General features: G+C 48.7%; 1 protein-coding gene across 3 annotated transcripts; it reads right to left on the reverse strand.

The window, feature by feature from the left end:
* ZNF821 (zinc finger protein 821) lies at nt 1–9998 on the reverse strand (the record flags this gene model as incomplete). 3 transcript variants are annotated; one of them, XM_079541491.1, is made up of 6 exons in its annotated part: nt 1–655; nt 1339–1505; nt 2411–2515; nt 3071–3213; nt 3725–3850; nt 9959–9998. In XM_079541491.1, the coding sequence occupies 6 exons, from the start codon at nt 9996–9998 to the stop codon at nt 1–3; spliced, it is 1236 nt and encodes a 411-aa protein (XP_079397617.1). The 3 variants fall into 3 exon arrangements, with proteins under 3 accessions (XP_079397617.1, XP_079397615.1, XP_079397616.1); XM_079541489.1 differs by having other exon boundaries at nt 3065–3206; nt 3706–3850; XM_079541490.1 differs by lacking the exon at nt 9959–9998 and having other exon boundaries at nt 3725–3893.
* Between the last annotated feature and the right edge of the window lie 1083 nt (nt 9999–11081).

Genomic DNA, 11081 nt, shown 5'->3' on the forward strand with positions numbered 1-11081 from the left:
TCAATGCAGAGTACTGTTGCTCTGCTCCTCAAAAGTCATTTTGCCCAGCAGTTGGCTCTCCAGCTCCACATTGCCCACTGGCAGCTGGAAAAAGTTCATTTCAGCTGCCAAAGCTGCCATTGCAGAGGGGTCCTGGCCAAACTGCGCCCGCAGCATCATGTCCATTTTCTCCAGGCGCCGCTTCAACCTCTTGGCCTCACGCTCCCGGATGAGCCGGGCCTGTCGCTTCTCTGGAGTTTCGTTGGCACGTTTCAGTCGCATGGCTTCTCGGTCTCGCTGCAGCCGCCGCGCCCGCTGTTCATCCGTCTCCTGCATGCGCTGCAGGCGCTTTGCCTCTCGATCCCGCATACGTCTCACTTCCCGCTCCTCGGGGGTCTCGTTGTCCCGCCGGCTCTTCTTGGCGGTGCGCTCCCGCTCCAGGCGCTGCAGACGCACTTCCAAGGGCTCGTTCTGCCGACGAAGCGCCCACTTTCGCATGCCAGGTGTCTGTGCCTCCAGCAGCTTACGATAAGCAGCACAGTTGTTGCACACTAGGAGGATGCCTGCAGGATACACAGGGCTGTGAAAGGTAATGTCCTTCCCTCTGACACTGGAGGGGCCCTCGCTCTGTGGCACAGGCAGGCGATCTGCACTGAGCACCTCTGTCAGCTTCTCGCTGGAAAGCAGAAAGAGCGGTGTCAGACTTGGTACTGACAGAAGAGTCCTCATCTCAGACTACAGGGTGGCTCCTACCAGAGCCTATGACAGAGGCCTTTGCCCCAAAATGTGTCTGAATATCTAAAAATCAAGCAACATTGTATACAGGGGTAGGAATGGGATTTGCCCAGAGCAGTATTTGGATTAGAAGAATGCAAATGCAGGGATTAACCAGCAAACTGTTTCCCACTTTCATTTCTGTATTTCTTCTTCCAGCTCTATTTGCCTAGTCAGCGTCCTTCCACCAGGCAGGACGTAAATGAAGAACATTTTTGTTTCTGTATGTAGTCCTGCTTTGGAAAAGAGAAGCTGTCTGGGCAGCACAGACCCAGTGTGATGGATTGCTGGGCAAGGGAAATAATGACTGTTCTCTCCTGTGACTAGTGACCCCAGTGCTCTCTGAACAGTGTTACATTTCATACAGGTAAGAAACACCCTTCAAGCAGCAATGATCACAGAGGTTTTAGCAGGTGATGTGGAGCTGCAGGGATGAAGAGATCAAAGGAATCTCAGCCACTGGGGGTGATCACAAACTGTCGCAAGTCGGGCCGAGATATGATTCCTCTGTCATTTAAGGCAATGCACCTAAGCTTTTCTGTGGGTACCCTCACTCACTCACTCACCAGCCAGGATGACCCTGACCTGTTGAATGTGGCGTGGCTGGTGAAGCGTGCTCCACACACTGCACAGTTTGACAGCTGGTCCTCTGAGTGGATCAGGAGGTGTCGCCCAAGGGAACCTGGTGAGCTGAGGGCTCTTCCACATACAGGACACATGTAGCTCTTGGCGCTCACCACAGCTGCGGTGTGCTGCAAAACAACCACAGAGTTGTTAGTTACAAATTGCCCAGCTTCCTGCCCAGTCTGAGGTGTGCTCAACGAATATGGGAAACTAGCTAACTCAACCTCCTGGAACTGGATCATTTATCCAGTAAATCCTCCAGCTGATGGCTCCTAGACTAGCTCAAGACATTTGGGATGTCACAGATCAAACAGCAAGACCTTTCTACACCTCCACTGCAGTGCAAGAGAAACAAGTAGGGCCAAAAGAGATCATAAGATCTGACTCTTGTTTTCAGAAATGCATCTGAGGAGCTGCTGTTATTAGACAAAGCATGACTGCACTAACAGTAGGCAGCCTCCTGGTGAGGAAAAGTTCACTATGATGGTAGCTAGAAACGATCAGCTTGTACAGTTAAGTTGCCAATTCAGCTCTGCTTCATTCCTTCTTTCACAGACACAGACGTGCTGTGAAGACTACCAACAACAAAACCTGAGTTCCCACCACAGACTTACTGCAATACTGGAATCATTTCAGAAGAAGAACAGCTGTTCCCACAGGTAGGAACTATGATAAAGGGACATAATAAGGAGCTGAATGATCAGCTGATCACACTGAATGGTGTAAGAATTGCTTCCATGTTTAATCTGAAGGAACTGCCTGGTCTCAGTTTGCAATTGCTTGCGTAGATTGCCTTGGGATGGAGCTGTATTCTCCAGATCTGCAGACTGCTGCTTTGCTTATTTTTTTCCCCAGAACTTTCTCTGGACTATCTGCTATAAACTTCAATCACATCCTAGACAGAAGCTCAGTTCTGTGACTGCAAAGATCAGAACAAAGTCAAGCCATGCTCCTTGCCCAGGGTTGTTTCTGACTTTGGGACAGCTGAGGTGCTTAAGGCACAGACATCGCACTACTCAGAACCACCCCCTACCTGGTATACATGAGCAATGAGCTGCTCTCTGCTTTCATACTCCAGCTGGCAGAGGGGACACTTTGACAGTCCCAGAATGGAGTCAGCATTCAAGCTCTCAGGAACCTACAGGAAAGGAAAGCCATTTTGGTGTAAGGCACACTGATCTCCACACAGCCACCCACCCTCCCTTAGCATCTAGTGAGGGACTGCACAATGGCCCAGCCCAGATCGAGTGCAGTGCTCAGTCTTGTTGGGGCTGGTTTGCAGTTCTCACAGTCCAAAACTTCCTTTATTCAGCCTCTTAGCAAAGCTCTTGCTGCCTCAGGAGGAAGAAGCAGAAGCTTCATGCCCTCCACTTGAACCCATGATCTTGCCAGCATGGTGGCTCTAGTGGGCAAGGCCTGCTCTGTAGCAGAAAGGAAAGGTACAAGAACTGAAGGAGGCAAACAGACTTCACAGTCATTTTGTCCAGGCAGGGGAATAGCAGTTTATCCCTGCTATCTCCTGTTCCTGGCAGCCCATGAACATCAAAAACATCTCCCTTAAACAGGAGATGCTGTTTGGAGGAGATGATTATGGGAACAAGGTATGAAATTAAGGTTACAGACAGATGTCTAGACAGTGCCCACCCGTTCTCCCTTGGACACTGATGAGACTGCAGTGCCAGTACACACTTGCCTCATTTTCTCTCATCAGCAGGGTTCCAGCTGCAGGTTGGTCTCCATTCTCCAGTTCTTTCTTCACCTTTAGCATTGAGCCATCCTCCTCTGAAGTATGGGAAGAAACTTCATCATGGGTGGTTTCCTCATCATCACTGCCACCTTGAACATAGAAAGCAGTTACTCCAAGTGTCAGGACCCTGACAGCACTAACAGACCTTAATTGCCCTGACCAGCCTCACCTAGGGCCTCCACTCACACTCAAGATCGGGGCCCCATTTAAACTCAGGAGGTACTTCAATCCCCAAAGAACCACGTTAAGTCCCTGGATCTGGCCTGTTGCCTGGCTTTGCTCCACGATCACTAGATTGTCAACAGAGCCTGGTGCCGTAACCATTCTGCTCCAGTGCTGTGGGACTGCACTCTAGTGGTGAGGTTACTGTTCAACCTGCATTGTGGCCATTGGCTCTGGGCTTGTGTTCCCTTAGTGAGCAGTTCTGCTCTTACTGTTGGCTGATAAAGAGCCGTCAGCACAAGAATCAAGGGCTAACTCAGAAGAAAAGATGGGTAAAATGGTCCTCAGAGAATTCCCACCAGCTCTGTAGCACCTAGCCTCACCCTATCAGTTTCTCCAATCCACTACCTTGCAATTACTGGAAGGGGCAGAACTCACTGCTGCTGAAATCACGGTCTTGCAGTGGATGAATAGCTGGCCTTTGGTCCCCAAGAGCTCCAGGAAAGCTGTTTTTCATCATGGCTTGGCGGGCTTGCTCCTCCAGCCCTGCAAAGACTTGCTCCCCTGGCAGCCACAAGGACAAAAAGTCAGATTGGTGCTGTTCCATTATTTCACAAAAGCTTGCCAGAAATGCAACAAGTGTGGGGTTGCTCACCTGCAATGTGCAGACCCTCTGAAGTCACCTCTCTGAAAGCATTTAAATAACCTCTGTGCTTCCCTGCCCTGTAACTGTATCTGCTACTGTAACTGTAATCTGCTACTGTATCTGTAACTGTATCTGCCCTCCTGTATCTGCTAACACAAGTCTAGTCCCCACCTCTTGCTAGCGGATGTGTATGGTGTCAGGCTGCTCTCTGCACACCCTTTATACACCACTCCAGTTGCATGTAAAAAACCTGCAAGGCTCCACATCTGCCACGTGTGCTCATATGGCTTCCACTTTTACCAGAGGACCAATCTGCCAACAGTGATAGCACAGCTGTAGGTGAGGAAAAGCCACGCAGGGGTGATGACTGTATCCCAAATTGGACGTGTTGCTACATGGCTCTTGTAAATCATTCAGAAGCTATTACAAGCAGCACAACAGTACTGCGACAGGATATTCATACTAATTGCATCAGGGTCAACCAATCACATTAGGGTCTGGAAAGGCACAGACGTCAGTGCTTGCACGATTCCCACATTAGGTTAAAGTAAATTCTACATACAGTCTGTTTTTCTCTTTGTAACTATTTGTATCTCGACTCAACGTGGGAACAGACAACAAAAAACCTATTAGAAGGCAATTATCTGAGTTCCTCTGAAAGAAAACTTCCTACAACAGTCTCTGCAAGGCTTCCAGTTCCAGGGAATAACTACAGAAGTCAACCACCAATTTTCACATTAAAACAAACAAACGACTTTGTTCTACAGGTAGCGAAGACTTGCTTTTAGCAGTGGATGAGTTACGAGCACTTGGGGCAAGGTGCTAGTTCCCAAACAGCTATAGCTTGTGAATCAGCATTTCTAAGTTCACAGGAACTACTCAAAGCGTAAATGCAGAAATACAATTTAAGATGCAGTGCAAAGAAGGTCAGAGTGCAGCTTTCAAAGAAGCATTGCCCCTTCTAGGATAGGGCCACAACTGGCATCAATACAGGGAACTGCACTCATAACCCATGGAGACAGCACCAGTCCTGCCACAGGGACAGGTGCATCTCACATGCTGAACTGCTTCAGCCAGCTTTGCCCCATATTTATACACATACTGCCTTTCTTGTGCTCAGCTCAAAATTCCCAACATTGCTTTAATTTTTGGAAGACTGTAAAGCCCTTCAGAGGCTTCCAAAGTTGTCCAGAGGGGCTGTGGATGCCCCGTCCCTGGAGGAGCTCAAGGCCAGGCTGGATGGGGCCCTGGGCAACCTGATCTAGCGCTTATCTAGCAGCTGGCAGCCCAGCCTGCAGCAGGGGTTGGAACTTGATCATCACTGAGGTCCTTTCCAACCCAAATCATTCTGAGATTGAGTGATTCTACTTCTAACACCAATCACAACAACCAGCAGAGCAATCATGTCTGCCAGAAGCCTTTCATTATAACATACACACAACCACATGAGCACTGATTTAGAGCAGTGTGGAGAACCATCCATCAGCTTACAGCCAGAAATGCAAACCGTTAAGCAAACCACTAGCTTGTATCCAAAAGGAATCACGGGAGTGGAAAAAACTTTCAAAAGCTCTGTATTTTGCTTATACCAAATTTCTTATTCTACTAATAGCGTTTCTGGAAGAACTTGGAAAAGAGTGCTCAGTTCATCTACTGACAGACTAGGTCCTACATCAGTAAGGCTTTGGAATTTTAATGTTTGATAGGTACAGGGTTATGTTTTTATTGTCTACACACATGCTCATGTACAAACACACCCCCACCTCCACCCCATTTTGAATACATTTGCATTTCTGTGGAAAGGGAGTAAGACAGGCAACAGCTTTAGGATCACCACTGTCAGAAAGGACATTATGCTCAATATTGAATTCGCAGACTCTTCTCCAGAAGTTTCTTTATTAAATACAGAAAGGGCTGTAGGCTGACCACAACACCAAAACAAGTCACTGTATTTGTTTCACAAGCAGCTAGAGATGTAGAACAGCGAGAGTCAAACAACTGCCTCTGTTTTGCTTTCCAGTTCTCCTCTCCATAATCTTGCAAATGAGTGGGATGCCAGGAGAGCAGCTGTGGAGGTAGGGGCCAGCCCTGTGGTACTGTGCAACAGGGGCAGTTATGAGTGCTACGATCTGATGGTGTATCAGCTTGGCAGCCAGAAATGATTATTTTCCTTAGCCCTTCCCTTCTTGAACTGTATGAATGCAGGATAACTCTCAGGTGTTCTGGAAAATAAACACATAAACAAACAACCTCACTCCAAAATCCACAAAACAAAAATCAGAATAAACTGCATAATTCCCCTGTCTTCCTTCCTAAACAGAAAAGTCTCTCAGAGATGAGCCACTTTACTCCCTCCTTGTACATCAATTTAACATCCCTGTTCATGTAGGTCTTCTCTGTGCTCCTTTCCTGGACCTGAAATTTGCAAGTCTGTCCACCACTGTGGATCTAATCCACCTGCCCCATCGCTATTCTGGGTTGTCCACACTGCTGTAGCGGTTACTGAAATGAAAAACAACAATTGAAAGTGTTAATAACCGCAGCCCACGGAGCCCTTTAAGAATCGAGGATTTTGATGCAAATAACAATTGTTGCTCAGTTTGATTGCTGGCTGCTATTCTTGAAAGATACTTTCTTTTCAAACTGGAGTATTACAAGCAGCAGAATTCAAGAAATGCTGAAGAGCACAAAGAGAGAGAGAGAGAGAGAGAGAGAGAGAGAGAGAGAGAGAGAGAGAGAAAGTGTGTGTGTATGTGTATACATATACATATCAGAGGGAAAAGGAGAGAAACCAAGGATTAATGGGATACCAGGACAACACAGAATAGAGCTAGGAAGTGGTTATTAATTTGATTAACAAATACTGTTCTCAAGAGGTCTAAGCATCACTTGCAAAAGGTAGAAGCCGTAGAAAGAAAAGCAGCTCATGGGATAGCGGAGAGAGGAAACAAAAGCAAACTCTAATACCTGCAGCAGAATTCCTGGCAAGCTCAAGAACAGTGGAATGACCTATAGCTGATGAGTGACATTGCAGCAAAGGACAGGCTTGAAGCAAGATCAGAAGATTAACTGCTTAGAGAGAAGATACTTTTATACTTTAGAGTCTGGAAGAAAATAAAGACCAAATGAATGAAGATACTTCCACAGGAACAATACAACTGTGTGGCATTTTTCAATTCAGTGAGGAATGGGCAATGCAATAAGTATACTTCAGTATTACAAATATATTTCTTACCATATTGTCAGATGAAAGCATTTTTTATGCAGCACATGACAATACAAAAATCAGTTATTAAAAGCCAATTATGTGCTGCACTCTGCCACATGGAAATGACTACAGTGGAAACTATAAGTGGACTGGCAATCACACACAATGACATGCTTATGATAACAGTATTTTTTACTGTTGTTTCAGTAGAATTATGAGTTTCCTTACACATCAAATTCTGTTTGAAGTGGTCTGACTTGTAACTGCACAATTCTGCATGCCAAAGTACTACTGTGCTAAGTGGAGACAGCAACTGCTGTTGTGAGAGCAAGGTTAAACGGGGGCCATGCTGAGCCTGGAAAGTAACTCTGGAAAGAGGCAGCACTGAACAAGCCAGGGACAGGAGAATGCAGCTGTCGCTTGCAAAAGTGAATCTGAGAAGGAAGATAACATAGAGCAGCAAGCAAGGAAGAAGTAGGCATCATCCTCTCATGAATTTGTCCTGTTAGATATTCACAGTGGCATTTATGCAAATCCACAAAGCACTTCCCAAGCCCCACAGCCTGCAGATCTGATCCCAATTGCAGACGTACCTGCTGTCCCTTTTATTCCTCTCCTCCCAACAATTTCAGTCCCAAGAAGTTTCAGTAACGTGCCTGCTATGTCTCAGCCTGATTCCTCATTCTGCTGGCTCACCCAGATCTTGGAGATGATGCTCTCTCCGATTTTCCTCGTCATTCACCAGTGCACTGCATGGCAATTCTGGGCCCTCCAGATACACAGCAGGCTAGGTAGACAGAGAAGTCCCAACGATTTGGTGGTGTTCATCATAAGACAGACAAGATTTCCATCCCAAGGAGGAGACATCACCATTGCAATTTTTCATGTATCTGTCAGTCCCCCATTTTCTTCCAATCCTATTTTGCTGCTCTTCATGCCTCCTATCAAATAGTTTATCTGCAGCTAAATATTGTGTGTAAAGTGGTGAACAAGTCCCATGCTTCCTTTCTCTATGGCATACCAGATGCCATACCTCAGCCTTGTGCCAGCTGGTAGCATCTTTGTCGGGTACCTTCTCCAGGACCCAAACTGGTGATACAATCACTTGCATTGCAGATAAAAAAGCAATGATGCAAAAATACCTTGACGACCAAACTCCAAAGCATGTATAGTTCATGTATATAACAATACAAGCTTCTATAGAACACAACTGTTTGCAGTGGAGTGGAGAAGAGAAATTAGCCCACCTAAACACCACGAAAACTCGACATGAACTTTTAAAGCTGTTGTACTCTTTGGTGTCCATAGATGAGAGCCCGTAACCCTACACCAGGGCTGACAGAGTAAGTACATGCTTTATATACATCTAATCTAAATAGCAGAAGCAGTATCTGGGTGCTCTCAAAAGCAAATGTGTGTGGAAAGAAGACGTGTTACTGGCATTGCAGGAGAAAACACAGGATGCATCAAGTTTATCTAATAAAGACAATTCCAAGCAGACAAATCTGTACAAAGCTGTATTCCACCAACTGCTGAACTCAGCACACAGGAAGCAGGAGTGGGAAAGCACAAGTCAGAGCAGCTGCCAAAGTCAGCCCTCAATACTCTGACACTGGCCATCAAGGAAAGCTTTGTCTGCTCTCCCATGCCTAGCATTTGCAGGCTATAGGGCTTTCAAATCAGAAAGAGGTAATTCTCACCAGTACACTCACAAAGGGTGCAGAGCATTAGGTTATGTCAGGATGTATTTTCCTCTAACACAGAGAACAGCATGCATAGATTTCTGTTGCCGTATCCATACAAAAAGGCAGCACAGGGAAACACATAGAGACAGGCAAGCCAGCAGCATCAGCAAAGTGAGGCAGTTGCTACGGCCGCAGCAGTCAGCTCTCCATTCCACAGACCTGAAAGTTACCACAGCGGAGCATTTCTTAGGCCTCTCATCTCAATCAGCCTTGCTTTCACATGTCTACAGAAGTGGAGATTTGTTTTTTTTGTTCAAGCCCAGATTTCAAGCATCTATCCATCCACAAAGCTGGATATACATACAAGGGCATAGCTTCGGACTCCCAACTCCCCTCTGTAACCAGCCAAACAAAACCCATGCAGATGCCCCTCTGTAGCTGAACATCCACACAGCTGTCTCCCAGCTACACTAATACCTCACTACAGCCTACCCACAAGAAGCGCTGATGTACAGCACCTTCAGTCCTTTTGCTATCCAACAAATGTTAGGGTCTTGACAATGCTGGAGAAAGACACCTGTCTTCTCAGCTCAGCTCAGAAATGGCCTGACAAATCATATCTGTCCATTATTTGACATAGCCATTGTCCATTCCCTGCCAGGAAAAGGCAAATGGCTTTATTTACATTATCTGGTGGAAAACTGAGGTGCAGTGAGCTTAAGTGACGCATCCAAGCCAGTCTGTTGAGTCTGCTGCAAAGCAAAGATCAGAAGCCAGGGCTCCCAGACTTCAGTTGTACACTCAGACCACCCTACCTCGAACTTTCTTTGCTATCCAAGAACTGGCCAGAACCTAACTTATGCTTGTGACAGTGTGAACACAAAACAGAGCTGCAGGCCCTGTGCACACAAACCTACCTTTACAGAGTTTGTTCAAGCCTATCCCTGTCCTACCTTGTCAGGACACTGCCAGCTCCCCTGGCATACAGAGTTCTTATTACAAGCCCTAGGACAAAACATAGGTAACCATTCCCCCACAAATGGTACCTTTTCATCACTGCCCTCCTCCCCTTCCTCTCCACAACTATCCATCTATGACAAGGATCCCATGGTGCTATGTAACATAATACTCACAGTGAACTTTGTTAGGAGTGGTCTGTTTCCGACGGGACATGTTTCCCTGACCTGGGAGCACAGTGTTCGTTCCCTCAGCAGAGGGCTCACCTGAGAAGAGAAGAGCCTGTCACACACACCACTGGGACCTTCTCAGCCACCAGACAAACGCAGCTGAGCGTCTCAGGGTCACTCCCCATCCTCTTGGTTACAGGGCTAAAGCCAGAGCCACATTCAGAGCCAGCATCCAACGCAATCCGCAATCATTTTACCACGCACGGGCAGCCCCACCCAACTCAAACTAAGTAATAAGCAATTCTGCACCCGTAATACAAAAAGCTCAGAATGCCCCGCTTCACGAGCGGCTGGGCTCAGCCCAAGTACCCTCCTCCCTCCCATTTGCTTCTACGGCGAACAAGGCACCAGCCTAATGACCTCCACCACCGAGCCGACCCACAGAGGGGCAGAGGAGACGCCGGCCCGGGAGGCCGAGCACCGGGAACCGTCAGCCCCATGCCGGGCACACGAGGGAACTGCCGCCCCGGTGTGAGCGGGCCCGAGCAGCACAGGGACGGGGCACGGCCCTGCAGGCAGCGCGTGCGCGCCAGCGAGGCCGCCCGGACCCCCGCCAGCATCGTCCCTCCGGTGCAGCGCCCGGGCGCCGGGGCACACGCCGACACGCCGTCCGGACCCCCCTCGAGCACCACAAAGGGGAAACGTCGGCCCTCACCCTCCGACCGACAGAGGAGAGAATCGATCCCCACGGCTCCCTCGGACGCGGACAAAAAGAGGAACGGAACACATCGGCTGCGGCCGTACAAACGAACGCCGGACACCGCCGGCCTCCCTCGACAATCGGACGCCGGCCCGCGGGCACCCCGGCCGCACAGGGCGCAGGCCCGGCCCCAGGCGCACGGACCCCGCTCCCCGACGGAGAGACGAACGGCGGCGCGCGCCCGCCCGCCCCGCCTCACCCGGTGCCGCCGCCCGCGCCGGGAGCCGCGGACAGACAAAGGGCCGCCGGACAGACAGACGGCAAAATGGCGGCGCCGCCAGAGCGCGCGGCGCGGGCACGGCCCGGCTGAGCCCCCCTCGCCGCCGCCCGGAGCCGCTCACCTGCGTGCCATGGACGCGCGGCAGGTGC

Source organism: Tetrao urogallus (assembly GCF_951394365.1).
Source record: "Tetrao urogallus genome assembly, chromosome: 12".
NCBI lineage: Eukaryota > Metazoa > Chordata > Aves > Galliformes > Phasianidae > Tetrao > Tetrao urogallus.